The following is a 15,165-nucleotide window of genomic DNA, read 5'->3' as shown; positions in this document are numbered from 1 at the left end:
TGAGATTCCTCATCGCATAGCCAAAACAGCCGCACTTTCATGGACAAACAAGCGGTTGGACACTCCCCTTCTTTCTTTCAACCTTCCTTTCATCTTGCAATTCTTTTCCCTCCATTGGCCTCCCTCTTTCTGATCTTTTCTCTTTATCTTCCTCTTGTTCTTTGGTCTCTTCTATCCCTTATCTACACCTGTATTGCTGATCACTCCTCCAATCTTCTTTTTAAGTCTAAACTGCCCAATGTACAAACTTGGGCAGCACAGTTGGCCCCTTTGTATGACCATGTTCTCTAGTTCAACTTATTTTCGATACCTTTCTCCTTGGATGCCACCCACCTACATTCACCTTTTGATTGTTTCTTCTTCTCTTGTCATTCTGGAATTAGACTTTGTTCTTTTCACGGTTCTATGATTGACATGATCATCAACTTGTAAATCCTTCATGCCATGATACCTGTACTTTTAATCCATTGGTCCATCCTTTGTTGATTCATAAATAAATGCTCTATTTCAGTCTTAAACTTGTATTTTTGGTGTGGATGTCTTTAGGCTGTTTTGAGGATGTGCTGTGCTTTTTGGAATAAGATTAAATACCAACATTTGGCATGAATTTGCTAAACCTTTGAACATTATCAACTGTTCCGTACATTTGCTTATGTATTTGGCTGCTTATGATATTATTATTATTATTATTATTGCTACTACTACTACTATTATTATTATTTTGATGGAAGGCTTATTATGATGTGTTGATACATGGGTCATGTAGTTTTATTGTACTTTACACCACAAGTTTTCTGCGAAGTTGTAACCTACTTGTACTAGAAACCGCACGCCACACCGCCTCTCTCCACCTCTATGCACCTTTCCCTCCTCCCAAGCTCTCTGTTCTTATCCTGGCCTGTATGCCCATCCATCCAGCCTTGACTGTATTCCATCAATGATTACCCTCAACTAACTTGTTCCCTTTGCTAGTAGTCTCATTCCCTCCTCTGTCCTGGCCCTTTGTTCACTACCACGCTCCCACTGGCCTTAAATTGCTTGCCTTTTTCTGCCTTCACTATCCACTCCAGCATGCTCTTTTCATCTAGAATTTGCCCACCTCTTCCATGCCCTTACTTTTCTTCCAGTGCTTACGCTTGGCCAACTACCCGTTTGGCCATCTCTTCTATCTGCCTACCCTTCCATTGCATTCTTGTCATGTTCATTCGCTGTTATACCAGCATATTCTGTCAGCCCCTGCCTTATTATCTCCTCCCTTTGCCTTGTACTTGAGCGGTGCTAGAAACATCATAGTATATGCTTCGACATAAAGGAACCATGATATGTTTTTTTTTCTAGGTAACATACTAACTTGCTATATTCTTCCAAAACCATATGTAAATCTTTAGCGATTCACATGCAATCTAATGTTTTCCTAGTGACAAATCAAATTTCTAGACCATGCTTTCTTAACAAGTTGAAATAAGAAGATGGGGTTGGTTAAGGTATGCCGAATCGGGCCAAACTGCCCAGTTCATCCTGTACTGAACCGAACCGGTGGGGAATTGGCTCAGTTTGGCCCTAAATTTTGAAATCCCCTCAAACCACCTTGAGCCGCTCAGTTCAAACCGGTTTAGCCTCCCCACATCTATTTAAAGGTTTGAAATTGGTCTGTTGAATCAGGGGTGAACTGCTCGGTTCATCCCGTACTGAACCGGTAACCGACCGGATGGGTCCTGGTACCAGTTCAGTGGACCTTGGGGTTGATCATCTTGTTTGTTAAAAATTTTATCTGGAGTATCTCCGAATCTCTTGGATAGCCTGATTTATTTTCACTAATAAAAGTGCATGACCATTAAATGAAAAAATACCACACTACAAATATCTTACAATGATCTGATTTTCTAACCCTTTAACAATAATAAGAGCTCCTTTTTTTTCTTGAGTTACAAGGGTTCTTCAGTCTTCCAATTCCAAATATACATCTGCATCCTAGTGATTGATTGACTATAACTAACACATCTCTACGGCCTTCAGGTCCTGTGTTCTGCAATTGCCATGCAAATATTAGATTCATAAAAGTATATCCAGTAACACGCCGTCCTCCAGTTTTTGATTTACAAGAGCAAACTACATCGATGTCACCTTCAGTCTTTATTTTAGTCTGTTGCATCTGTTATTTCTACATTTCTATGTCATATCAAAATGTGCTTTTCATAGTTTTTTCTTAGTTACTACCTGATATATGTTTACTGGGTATTGTTGAGCATATATTATACAGGATAATTGCATTTTGGTGGCTTTTATAAATATAGGTTTTAAAACATGAGGATCTCTTGGTTTCGTGTTGACAACTACAATAATCATATTGTTAGAAAAATTTATACTATTGTTTTTGCAATCTTCAGCTTTTCTGTATAGTTGAATTTTCTCAAAGAGCTTATTTCTCTCCATAGAATATTATTCTGTTTAATTGTTTTGCCTATTGTTGAGCACTTAAACCTCTGAAGTCATTTATGATTTCTATACCAGTGTGAGGCTACGAGCAGTTATTGATTTATGCTCAAGTTTTGCTGCATCGTTAACTTTATCTCAAGTGCCTTCCATTTTTCCTCCTTCCTGTTAATGTATGACCTGCTGAACTAGTTGAAATCACAGACTGAACTTCTGTTCTTTATATTGGTATGTTGTTTCGATTTTGGCGCAGTCAAGTTCTTAGTATGCACAGCTGCCAACTCATACACTCTCTTTCTGTAACTTCTGTTTTTTAATTAGCAGCTTGATGGGTTGTTTTGAAGTAATGATATTTGACGTTAACAAAAAATGTGGTGCACAAATTTGTGGCATAGGTTGTTGATGATAATCTAGTCAGTAGAATGGTTATTCTGCTCTGTATTCTCCACCAAGCTTGAACAATTTTATTCAACCTACATATTTGTGTCATATTCTTTGTTCCAATCAGCTATGCCATGTCAAGTTCTCTCTGCCTTGTATGAAGACACGCGAAAAAATATTACAATTTACAATCATTTTATTTTATTGGAAAGTATTATGGAAAATAAAACATATCCAACACTTTTGCTTATTTACCAGCTTATTGGTTGTCTTAGGTCTACCATCAGCATGGCTAGCATTGAAGGAAGGAATGCTGAATTAGCCCGTACCAGCCAGTTCAGCTCGTATCGAACCTGTCTGGTCTCTGATTGGTCCGGTTTGGTCTTGAAAAACGGTACCGGCCTCCGTACCGGCCCCTATACCGGCCTTCGTACCGGCGCATACCGATTTCGTATCAGCTAGGCCAAATTTTTTTGGGCTTTTGGAGGCCGAACCAATGGTATCGGTTCGAACCAGTCCGAACCGGTCCGGTGGCCGACCGGTATGCCTACCGGTACCGGTTCGACGATCCTTGTATTGAAACAACTTTAAAATATAAAATGCGGATATATTATCGGTTTCTTCTGTCTATTGTTATATTGTTGTTGCGGCTTTTGCATTTGAGAACCAGGTGCCAGTTGTGTAAAGCTAAAAATAAAGAAACCTTAAACTCATCAGTGAAAAGATAATGGTTTGATGATTAAATTGTATCTTCTAAATATCTTTTTTTTTTTTGTAAGAGAATGATTGTGAAGGCTTCTTTCTGTAAAAGCCTGAATGTGATTGATGTTGATTTAAGATTTTGTTGGGAGTTTAGCAAGCCTATTTGAGCAAGACTTATAAAAATTCCTTATCTAGCATTCACAAAGCAAGACTAGTTCATTTACTGTTGTCAGTGACTATGGTGAGGTAGCAGATGATATCATTAGAATTGATGTCATCAAGTGTGACATAACCAAAACATTGGTTACAATATCTGGTTCTAGATGTATAACTATATCCATATCTATATCTGTACACGCACACACCTATATATAATAAACAGAGCCATTTCATGTCCATTTATAAAAATTGTGGTGAAATTATTGACAGTTGATATATTCATTGCTAGTGAAATGACCATCTTGTGACATTCAGTAATAAGTTCATGTTCAGGTTCCTCCTATGGGTCTTTTCTATCCAACACTTTTTGTTCCAGAAGAGTACCCACCACCTCCCCGCTCATGGTGAGATATGCGATCGGTCATCCTATTATTCTTTGGCATTTTGGATACTAGAAACTTTGTATAGTAATGTTGTATTTTATACATGTTGCATTGTTGCCAGGTTCCATGACTATGAGGATATGCTGGAAGATTCTTCGGAGTTCCCTAGAAGGCCTGACATGTCAGATGGCCTTTATCTGGGTGTTAATAGTGGACTAAACATGTGGGACAATTATCCAGTATTTCCAACTAGACTCAAGAAGGATGAAAAACTTGGTCTTGCAGAGGCAATTACCAGTAGTATTCTTTCGACAGGTTGTATTCTGCCATCTCAAGTTCTTTACTGGCTTTAGCTTTTAGTTACTATAGTTAATACTGAGTTCTCATACTTAACAGGGCGCTTGGACCTTCAAAGGAAGTTGTTTTGTAGCATACAGCTGGTGAGGTTTATTTATTTATTGATTGATAAATGGTGTTGATTCTACGATTTTGCACTTAGATTTTATGATGTTTCAATGTTCCAGATAGGTGGAGTAGCTATGACTGCCGGTCTTGTTGCAGCAGTGGAAGAGAGGTTTTTCTTTTTCCCTTTTGATGGAAATAAACTGTTACACACTTCATATTTCCAGTCAGCATTCAAGAGTTGCCCACTATCAAGAACTGGGATTTTTTAAAGAAACAGATGCCCCTGACTCTACATGAGGCTTACTCATTATTTAAATTATGCCACCAAGCTTTACCATCTTGACTTCTCTTGTCTTTTAGTTATCCATTTTGCTGTATTCATTATCTTGTAGTTCTGCTTTACAAAAAACATGCAGAAAGTCCACAGACGTGTTCAAAATATAAGTTGTTATATAAACTCTGCTAGCTAGATCATTATAAACAAAGCATAAGCCGAAGTATTATAGTTTTATGCCTGAACAATGTCATTCAGTCATTTGAGGAAAAGTATTATTAATCCCACTGCCCACATTTCATATTATTGATTCCTAAAGAAATTTCTTCTTTATAGTACTGTAATGACCATAAACAATGCATGGATGGTGTAATGTATAGAAATTCATCTATGTTAATCACATAATTGATAATACTGAACTTAGATGTTTTTTTTTTCTTAAGAAATCTACAAGTAAGCATGTCATGTCCCCTTGTGTCGATTACTGAAAGCACAGATGAGCCCTCACAGAAACTGATGGAAAAAGAAATGCCAATGGCACGGTGCCGGTGTTTTATGATACAAGCAGGAATTAGACAGTTGATTATGTTTCACCTCAGGACTACTATCTGGTTAGCAATTGATTGTGCATGAAATAATGAGTCCATTTGGGGAAGATTAAAGAGTAACCAATATGGGTTATAAATTAATAGAAAATGTTTTGAGATGATTCAGTTATGTTTAATGCTTTCTCCGAGGGCACTTGTAACAGAAGATGCAGCTTTAGATATAATTTAACAATAGAAAGTAATCACTGAAGTTGCAATTACTGATTGAGTTTTTTTGTTTATTTATTCATGTTTTCTGTGATCCCCCATTGTTAAGCATCAGATAAAGTAACTTAGTACTACATTGCCACCGACTTCATTTATGTTTATTGCCTCTATATTATGTCCTGATAATGAGTTTGGTAGCTGAGTGTGAAACTAATCTAGATGCTTACAAGTTATGGTGACATGAAGATTCCTCACTAGTCCTATTCTTATATATGTTGGCTATGTTCTTATTGAACTTTAATTACAACATGCACATTCCACATATTTACAAATGAACTATCTAATTAATGGGTAATATATGTTGGATTGATGCAAAATGAAGATGAAAATTTGATCGGCTCTGTAGTGTGAGCTCTATTTAATAAAGGATCCTTAACTAGGCTACTTCAGTATCGATGCCCATTCTAAACTCAACGGTGGCAACTAAGCATGAGGATTGTGCTCGTTGTGGGACTTAACCCAATACCTTACTGTTAAGATTAGATATTTAGTCTTTTTGTTGATGCTTTTAGAGATCCCATTTAACCCAATTCCCTATGCTTTGCACACATTGAAATGGGAACAATTTAGACACCATTATGTCCAGTTTCTCCAAATATATTTTATCCACAAATGACCATGCTTGTCATGCAAATTGTTTCTTTCACCATCCATGACATTTAATTAGGTGTCTTTCAAGCATGTCAGCTTTTTTTTCTTTTTTTCCTGATTATTGAAGAAATAGTTCGATGTAATCACTTCATTTTCTTGCATCTTATTTCAGGGTTTTGCATGCTATTCCTTCAAATGAAGCCATTGATACTGTAGAGGTTAGTCTATCTGTAAGCTAATTCTGCTGTAAACATATCCTTATCCACAAAGCTTATCATCTGAGTTTACTTCAGTTTCTGCTTCCACTTCGCTACGTGTAATTGTAATTTGGAAATTTAAATTTCCTTTTCTGTCTTCGGTCACAAATGATTGCACATAGTTATTCTTGAAACACAGTTGCAAGAAAATACTCATTACTATAGATAACTAATCAAGCTCGAATAAAAATTTGCTGCAGGGAAACACTGGAAGCAGAATCTTGCTTTAAGCATACAAACATTTTGAGACTTTACTGGATTGCTTTAGTATATTTGAAACATGTATGCTTTGTAATTTGGAGTAGCTGTTATTATCATGTACTATATATGTAAATCTTCTATTTTTTTGGAAGGTTGGTTTATTAGTTATTACTCAAGATGCATTATTGCTAGTGTTACTTCTATTGTGGGTGGATCTATTAAATGCATTGCATGCATCATGAAGTTGTTACATCATACAATATTAAATGCTGTCATATGATGGCTATCTTTCATGTTATCACTTCACTTCTTCAAATTTTACTATTTTTTTTCCGAATGGAGGCTTCACTTGGAATGGCTCTTCATAAATCTGTAGTCATTACGTGGTCCAGTATGTGCTCTTTATTTTACAAGAGTCTCTACTCTCTTCTTTCTGTAAGAGAAACCTATGAACTAAATTTTTATAGGAATACTATCTCATATTTTTAAGATGCGACGTGTAATACTTAGAATTTCAAATAGTTTATCAGCATGAATATTGTTCGCCTAACTGATCGCATGCTTCATAAGTTTCTTTTCCATACATTTATCCTAATTCCATTTATTTCATCATTTTCCTTCTGTTGCATTTTTTCTGCAAAAGCTAACAATTTTTTGCTGATCATTCTGCAATTCTGTCATTTACTAATTCGTGGTCTAACATGAAAATGATTTCGTTTATTTTTTGGGGAGTATTATTCCATGCCTGTTGTTTATTGCCATTTAACAATTAAGGCTGGCTGTTGTTTTGTTTAAAATGTAGTCCCTGGTTTGATTTTGTACACGCGTGATGTTTTACACCCACTTAAGCCTGTTTTACGGAGACTTGGGTAACACCTAATTTCCTTTTTTACAAATGGGACAGGGACTAAAAACTAAATAGCCATCAAAACAAGGGACCCAATGCTATCCTTTTGTCATCAGCCTGTGATGGTTAAATGGCTAGCAAAACTTGGGCCAGAAGTTGCCTTTTTGCTTTTTCTGTCTCGTATTCTTGAAATTCTCATGATTGTTAATTTGGTTATTTTTTTTAAACTGCGCAAAATAATCTGGATGAGAGTTTGATTATATCAATTTATATCAAGCAATACTTATCTCATACCATATTTGCAAATGACTCTTGTTGTGTGTGTGAATACTTATTTCCTTTTTTCTACATGCTTCTATGTCACTGAAATACTTCTTTACTTCTTTATATACAATAGATGAAAGTAATAGAGTTTTTGGGATTATTCATTTTCTGTTTTTTCACCATTCATTCATGGGCTAAAATTTTGTCAAAATAGCATTTCCAAATTCATCCCCACACTTTTCATATTACAACTGTAACACCATCACAACTCCCATATTTACAGATATGAATACTAACTCCACTAGAGCAAACATGTTACACCAAGGACCGCCGAACTGGTACTGGGATCCATACCGGTCAGCAGTCGGTACGACAAACCTGTTACAGTAAGACCTACGGAAAGACGTATGGGTTCGGGGAAGGGATCCCCGGGTATTCTTGTTAAACCAGGTCGAAAAGTGGATATTGCCCTCTTCATCGAGGGAGATTGATTCCTATTTTCTCAAAAGAATCTCCGGTACTCAAAGTCAAAGTCACGGCATGGGGGGGTTCACTGGTTCCTTGAAAGAAGTGAACTAGTTTGCCTTCGACGATTCGGTTCCGGTTCAGTACCCATACCGGTCAGCAGTTGGTACGATTCGGTTCCGGTTCAGTACCAAACCGGAACCGGTACAGCTAGGGTGTGCTGGTTCCATATCGGCATGTCCGATTTTTTTTACTTTTCAAGAATTTTTAATTGGTAATTACTCTTTTGAAGTTTTTTAATAATTTTAAGTGTAATTTGATTTTTTTTGGTATTTTTTGATGTTTTTTAATTAGTGCGATGTTGCATGCCACAGTGTCTACAGTCAACTCGGTTCAAAATTGGGTTGACTCGATACGAATGGCATCGAACCAATCGGTTCACATTGAGTTGGCAAGGAACCGGCTGGTTCGAAAAGGATCGATTCTGGCCAGTCCTTTTGCAGTTCCGCACCGAGTCGGCTCGGTACTGCTTGAACCGGGCGGTTCGGCCTGGTTCGACAGACCTTTTGGTACACTGTATGCTAAGTAGGTTAGCTACTTTATTTCTCTTCACACGACCTTTCTAGTGCGATTACAATGATCTACTGAAGTTAGAACTTCTCACACTTGTCAGATCAAAATCAACCTGTCTGTTTCTTTTGAACTGAGTTCTAGCAGCCCACCTTCCTAATATGAAATATATCTATCCATCCACACCCCACCCACTCCCTGATATCAAATCCACTAAACTTCTTTTAGTCACTTTTGTAGCACAAGCATCGACCGAAACCTCTTCCTTTCTAGACATGTTCTTATTAACTTTTAATATTTACTATCGCAATATGAATGAAATTATGTAACTGCACATTTTTATATGCATGCATGTTTGTCTTTGTGTATGTATGTACCGATATACAAGTGTAAATTTACAAATGTACATTCGATAATAAAAATAAAATGATTATTATTGTCTTAATAAAAGAGATAAAAAAGGAAAAGATTATTGATAAATAGGGAAAAGATGGGAATAATAATTAACATGTTTTTTCTAATAATAAAAGTTAACTGAAAAATTATGCAATTGCTACAAAAGCAAGCTTGTGGGTCTTAATAGTAAAATTAGGTGACATTTGTTGGGAGTGAAGGTGCAATTGTGGAGTTAAGATGGATGTGAATCATGCAACCACTCAACATTTGCCAAATATTGTTAGGCAACCAAAATTTAGCACCTAAGTGAAGAAAAGTACTTATCAACTCGGAGTTCTTTAAACTTCCAAGTTCGCATCTTTTCAACAACACCTGAACGATGTTTGTAGTGTTACACTACCATGCCTATGCCAATTAGTGATAGTCATGATATGGTACTGTACCATTCCTTTCATGCCTAGTCACATGCAAAGGAAAAAGAAAGAGGCCATACTGATCAGCAAGGTTCCGATTATTGGTGTGTACCACCCCGAATTGGGCATATTATACCAGTATCGGACCAATACTCAGTACGGAGGTTGTACCGAGTTTTGTTACGCCGAACCGGCCCTCATAGCGGGTGTATCAACATTTACCAATATGACACTAGTATGGGGTCTGATATCGAGAATGCAGACCTCGTTGGCATGAACTATTTTTTGTTATACCTCTGTATGTACTAGTTGTATTTTCGGTACACCTGACCGGCATTATATATTACGATATTGTACGACTCCAAAATGTTGCATGTCATTCCTACCTCATGTAGTTCTCATATCATTGAGAGGGTGTAATCCGTATTTGGGATGGACCTTGCTTCAAATACCAACTCAAGGTTAATATGATGATTTTAGTGCCAATGCTGGTGAGCATGCTGGTCACTAGTCAACGTGGTATATTATGTGCCATGCCATGCCAGAACACATGCCGCACTATGCCAGATAATAAGAAAAGGGTTGCTAAATGCTTTGCATTATTGACAATATATAGAATCACAATCTGCTAGTATGAAATGGTTTGATTGTTCAGTCACAAGTTACGCAATGTTTGATTTTTCTCCTGGGCAGAACTAGAATCTTGTGCTTGTAGTGGGTGGTTTGTAAGTAGTCTTTCCAAGCAAATTTCTGATCAGCTATAAGCATATCTGGTAGTCAATGAAGGAATAGCTGTATAACACTAAAGTATAGATATATTGAAAAGAAACTTAGTCTATTGGTAACAAATTAATTATGGTGCTAGTTAGACATAGTAGGTTATTGGAGAAAGAAGAGTTTGCAGGAGCCGGGGCAAGATGCTCCAAGTAAAATCAATACCTTTGTGCACCCTTTGAGCCATCGATGATTAAGATTACTTTAATGAGATGTGTAGACTTGATTTTCAATTATTTTGTCATACTTATCATATTGATAGAAGGAAACAAGGAAAAGACAAATAGGTCACTATGGTGTTGGAATTGGTTATGTTCTTACCATAACCAAAAGAAGAGTTTCAACGAACTAGGCACACATGATATCTGAGATTGAAAACTGAGTCGTAACTAAACGTGTCAAGTATTTTGCAACAAGGTTGCTTTTATCATCCCTGAATTTCTTACCACGCTACTTATGTCCAATGTTTTATTCTGAAATGCATGTTGCATTGTATATAATAAATATGTTTCTTAGATTTGACATTTTTAAAGGGCAATAATGTAGTTATTTTTTTATGTAATCTAAACAGGTATTGCAATCTAGAAGTGACCCATTGTTTGTGTCATGGAAAGGGGGCGCAGTAAGTTACATCCATCCTTCTTGTTGATTTTATCCCACAGTATTGCTAATTCCTTGATCAATTACTATGCTTGTAAATTTTGAGTTTAAAATGCACAATTATTTTTTTGCATTGACAGAAATATCCAGGATAATGTCACATTGTCATTAGCACTTATATCGTATATTCTTAGTGTTGGATGTTTATTTTCCTTATATTGAGAGGAAGGCATGTGAGACATTTTACCATATTGCTTGTAATCCAACTAGATCACCAAGGAACTTCAACTTCTGAGATTCCTAATGTCTCGTTATTTTTGGATACCTGGAAGCAAAAGTGCATGGCCCAGTACATCTTGGCACTAGAAAAATTGAGTGACCTGCTTATATCACTCAGACATTTGAATGGGGTGTAAGATTTGGTATTCTTTAAAGGACACTGGTGCAACAATGATGCTTCTCTCTCAAAATTTCCATGTGTCAAACAAATACTTATAACAAAGTGTCACGACTTTTCTTCTAATCTTGTAGTATAAAATAATGCGATCTGTGTTTAGTTGTATTTTGAGACTTTTACTTGAACCGACGTATTTATCCTCTTCTTTATGAGAAAGTTGGATGATAATGATATTTTTCTTTTTGTAAAATCTAAATTCAAATGTTTTGGAAGCTGAATCCACTTTTGTGTGCAAACTCTGATGAGCTTTCTAATGCTTATGCCACTAGCTACTACCTAAATGTTGGAAACCAGTTTAGCTTAACTAGCAAAAAGCTTGCTCTGTTTCCACATCTCATATGAATTAATCTTATTAGATGATTTAGAAGGTATATTAATACTTGATGTTAATGCTTCTTAGGCACTCTAGCCAACATTAGTAGGGTCCTTGTTGTTTTAACAAAGATGATTCATGTACCACAAGAGCACTAGTTCAAACTTGTGCTCATTTTTGTCAATTTTTTTTGAATTATAAAATGTTTTTTTTTTTTGAAGTTCTATTAAATGATATCAAGGACCAAAATAACTTCATTTGGCCCCTTGTGCCATTTGTCTCAAAAGCAGCCCCTCTTGTGGAACCAAGGTGGGCCTACTTGTCATTGGCAACCATTGTTATTGATATCTTGGACCCACGTACCCTTGTGGGCTGGCCTAGGTTGGGCCACACCCCATAATGGGAGGACCAATGAACCCATATTTGGAGGAAAATTATGTATATAAGTGGGTTGAATTGTCTACTAAGGAGTACAATGGCCTGTCTATCCGTGTGTCATCCAAAGTGGGGGTCTGTAGCATGATTTTTAAATTCACAAAGCCCATGCTAAAGGGGATCACCTTGACTTTGGAGGAATTAGATGGTTGACTTTGCTGTCACAGGTACTGCTAATATTACCTATATGACACCATTAAAAACTAATGTATGGTATTGTGAAATGGGACAATTATACCTTTGAATGTGCCTTCTTTTTGTATAAGTCATGGAGCTCAATTAAGGTTAGCATGAATGGTTAAACATGACAACATTCCATGAGTTTTGCGTACTTACATCCAATAGCATTCAAAGTTTTCAAAGTGTTATAAATAGTCAATGACTTATGTTCCTTCATACACTCTTATATGTTAACTGAACTATGTAGGTTGTCTGAGCATGTGGTTGTTAATGAATAAACACTTGATCAAAGTGTTACTCTTCCTCTCACCAGTCATTAAGAAAGTATTAAACCTGTATAATTGGATTCACATCTTTATATTTTAGTCATTCCAAGAATAGTAAGAAAACAAAAATACATTGCCACTTAACTTGGATAACCATCACCATAAACTATTAGGGATAATAACATTTTGAACATAACATATATGGTTATTCTACTGAATGAATGAGATATGTAGCAAAGTCCTCTGTTATATGTAAGTTTTAAGAATTGTATATAGTAAGACAAACTTCACAACTGCATAATAATGTAAGTTATAGTTGTATGTAGCTATGCAAATTATTTCGAATATGCGATGAGGTGAAGTTATTAGAAGATTTAATAGAACCAGTATTTGAAAATTAGTAGGAAAAGTGTATATGCTTGATTTGGTGAGTTCTAAGATTATTTTGACATTCTTTGTTCAACAAAAAATTGATTTTAACATGAAGAAGTTAGAAATATTATTTGGTTATAAAAGTACATAATGGGAGAAATTTTATAATTCACCAAAACATCTTAACTATGATAGACTTGAAATTATTTGCTTGCCTTGAAAAATGACTTAGCTGAGTCGTGAGTCAACTTCTCAACTTGGTATTATTCTTGTATTTTCTTTTCTGTTAATATGATATGAAATGACACACAAAATGCAGCTCTAGCCAACATGCATATGACTTTGAAGTATAGATTTATGACCCACCTTATTGTCATTTCTGTAATATAAACTATACCATGTTAACACCACAATTTTGTCTCGATGAAGAACCATTTCTATATCAACATATGGTATAAGGAATTAAGACTTTTCCATTCAAAGCACTTTGGTTTTGGTTCAGCTGAATGGACTGTCAATATGAGTATTAGACGAGGATTGATTTTGCTAAGGTATCAGACTAATATAAGTTGATAGGCAGGAGAATTCTATGAGGGTTATTATTAACATAGACTTTGTGATTACTAAAATTTAGAGAGAGAGAGAGAGGTTGTTGAAAGTATAGGGTTTTTTAGGGTGTTTATGTATTGATTTTATCTGTCCAGAAGGTTATTGGAAGGAGACAAAGTGAAGAGAGAACAGGGAGAATTTAATATGAGGGGGTTTGTTGATCAATATGAGGAAAAGATGGGGAAGATAGACCTTGGTTGCATTGATGCTCCAAGAGGATCTAAAGTTTTTCAAAACTATAAGGGATTTTTCTTTGTGCGAACCTGCATGCCTATAGACACAAGAAATTATTTAGACTAACATTTTGTCACAACTCACAAGGATATAATACATATTTCCATTTGCTTTGGATGAAATAGCAATTCCATTGACCTACTTGTGAAACAAAACATCGATATTTGTTTATTTACTTCTTTGGTGTTTACTCCAGATAATTATTTAAATTCAAAAATGATTTGCTATGCATTATTTTTCCACCTGTAGATGATTCGGATCAGAGTTCTGTTGCAAATGTAATGCACATGCATCCAGCTTATCTATGTGGAAGTAATCCAAGAAGTGTTTTTCCATATCTTTGCCAAGTGGCTTATCTTGTTTATGTTGATCGTGTATTTGTTCTTCCTGAATACAGCTGAATATATCTGTTATAGAAATGTTTGCCCTCCAGGAACTAATGAACATACCTTGCACGTTTAGATTCTTGCCATCCTTGATTTTGGTCGTGATGCTTGGATACATAGAGAGGACTGGATACGAAATGGAATTCACATAGGAAGTGGGAGAAAATATAAGGATTCTTATTTTCTGCAGGCACAAGCAATGTGTTATATTAATTCTTAACAGGTAATATGCCTTTTCCAAATGATTCTCTTATGATTATTCTTTGTAATTGATACCAGCTTTTTGCTTTCAGATTGAATGCATGTTGAGTCAGAGGAAATTTAATCTGATCACTCTTTTTTGTCTTCTATATAAGAGATTATTTCCAAAATTTGATTTATTTTTTGGTTATGCACTGATATAACATTATTTATAAGTCATAATGATGAGTTTATGGAACTAAACTCTTTCGCATGAGAGATTGGAAGATTATTAAATGCTTGACAAGTCATACGGGTACCTCATTTAGACTGCATGTTTGGTAAGTTAGATATTGATCCCTCACACACACAAAACACAGCCCCGTAATAAATCATGTGATTATAAATACCTCATGCACGAATAAGTATTAAAAAAAAGAAGCAAAGGTTTCCACCTTAATAACACTTAATTGATAATACTGCATCAACAAAAATGATTGTACTCCTGTAACATTATAGTCCCGCATCTTTCTAGGACACCTAACCAAGCACTTTATTTGTTTTCAATTCTAAATAATTTAGTGAATTATACCTATCAACAGCCTTGAGAAATGTACGATTTAGTAAACCTGATATATAGAGGTACTCTTCCCAAAATTTGATCACGGAGATAATTGAGTGGCCAGTTGACTATGGAATACCCAGTCTATTATGGTTGCATACATTTTAGGTGGAGCTAAGTCCCTAATGGATAGGACCAAGGTTATATGTTCCAACCAAAAACAACTCATTTCAGTTGAAAT

At 35.8% G+C, this 15,165-nt stretch overlaps 1 protein-coding gene across 1 annotated transcript in view; it reads left to right on the top strand.

The window, feature by feature from the left end:
- LOC103710401 (actin-related protein 9) overlaps positions 1-15,165 on the top strand; it is a 58,058-nt gene that overhangs the window by 39,565 nt on the left and 3,328 nt on the right. Inside the window, exons 15-21 of the mRNA XM_039126744.1 lie at positions 4,009-4,079; positions 4,180-4,373; positions 4,455-4,498; positions 4,583-4,632; positions 6,316-6,361; positions 10,902-10,952; positions 14,259-14,405. Of these exons, the coding sequence (XP_038982672.1) occupies positions 4,009-4,079; positions 4,180-4,373; positions 4,455-4,498; positions 4,583-4,632; positions 6,316-6,361; positions 10,902-10,952; positions 14,259-14,402 (600 nt within the window). The 3' untranslated portion in view covers positions 14,403-14,405. The remainder of the gene's footprint in view (positions 1-4,008; positions 4,080-4,179; positions 4,374-4,454; positions 4,499-4,582; positions 4,633-6,315; positions 6,362-10,901; positions 10,953-14,258; positions 14,406-15,165) is intronic.

The sequence above is a fragment of the Phoenix dactylifera genome, chromosome 5 (genome assembly GCF_009389715.1).
Source record: "Phoenix dactylifera cultivar Barhee BC4 chromosome 5, palm_55x_up_171113_PBpolish2nd_filt_p, whole genome shotgun sequence".
Taxonomy (NCBI): Eukaryota; Viridiplantae; Streptophyta; class Magnoliopsida; order Arecales; family Arecaceae; genus Phoenix; species Phoenix dactylifera.
This window is presented reverse-complemented; position numbering and strand designations above follow the sequence as displayed.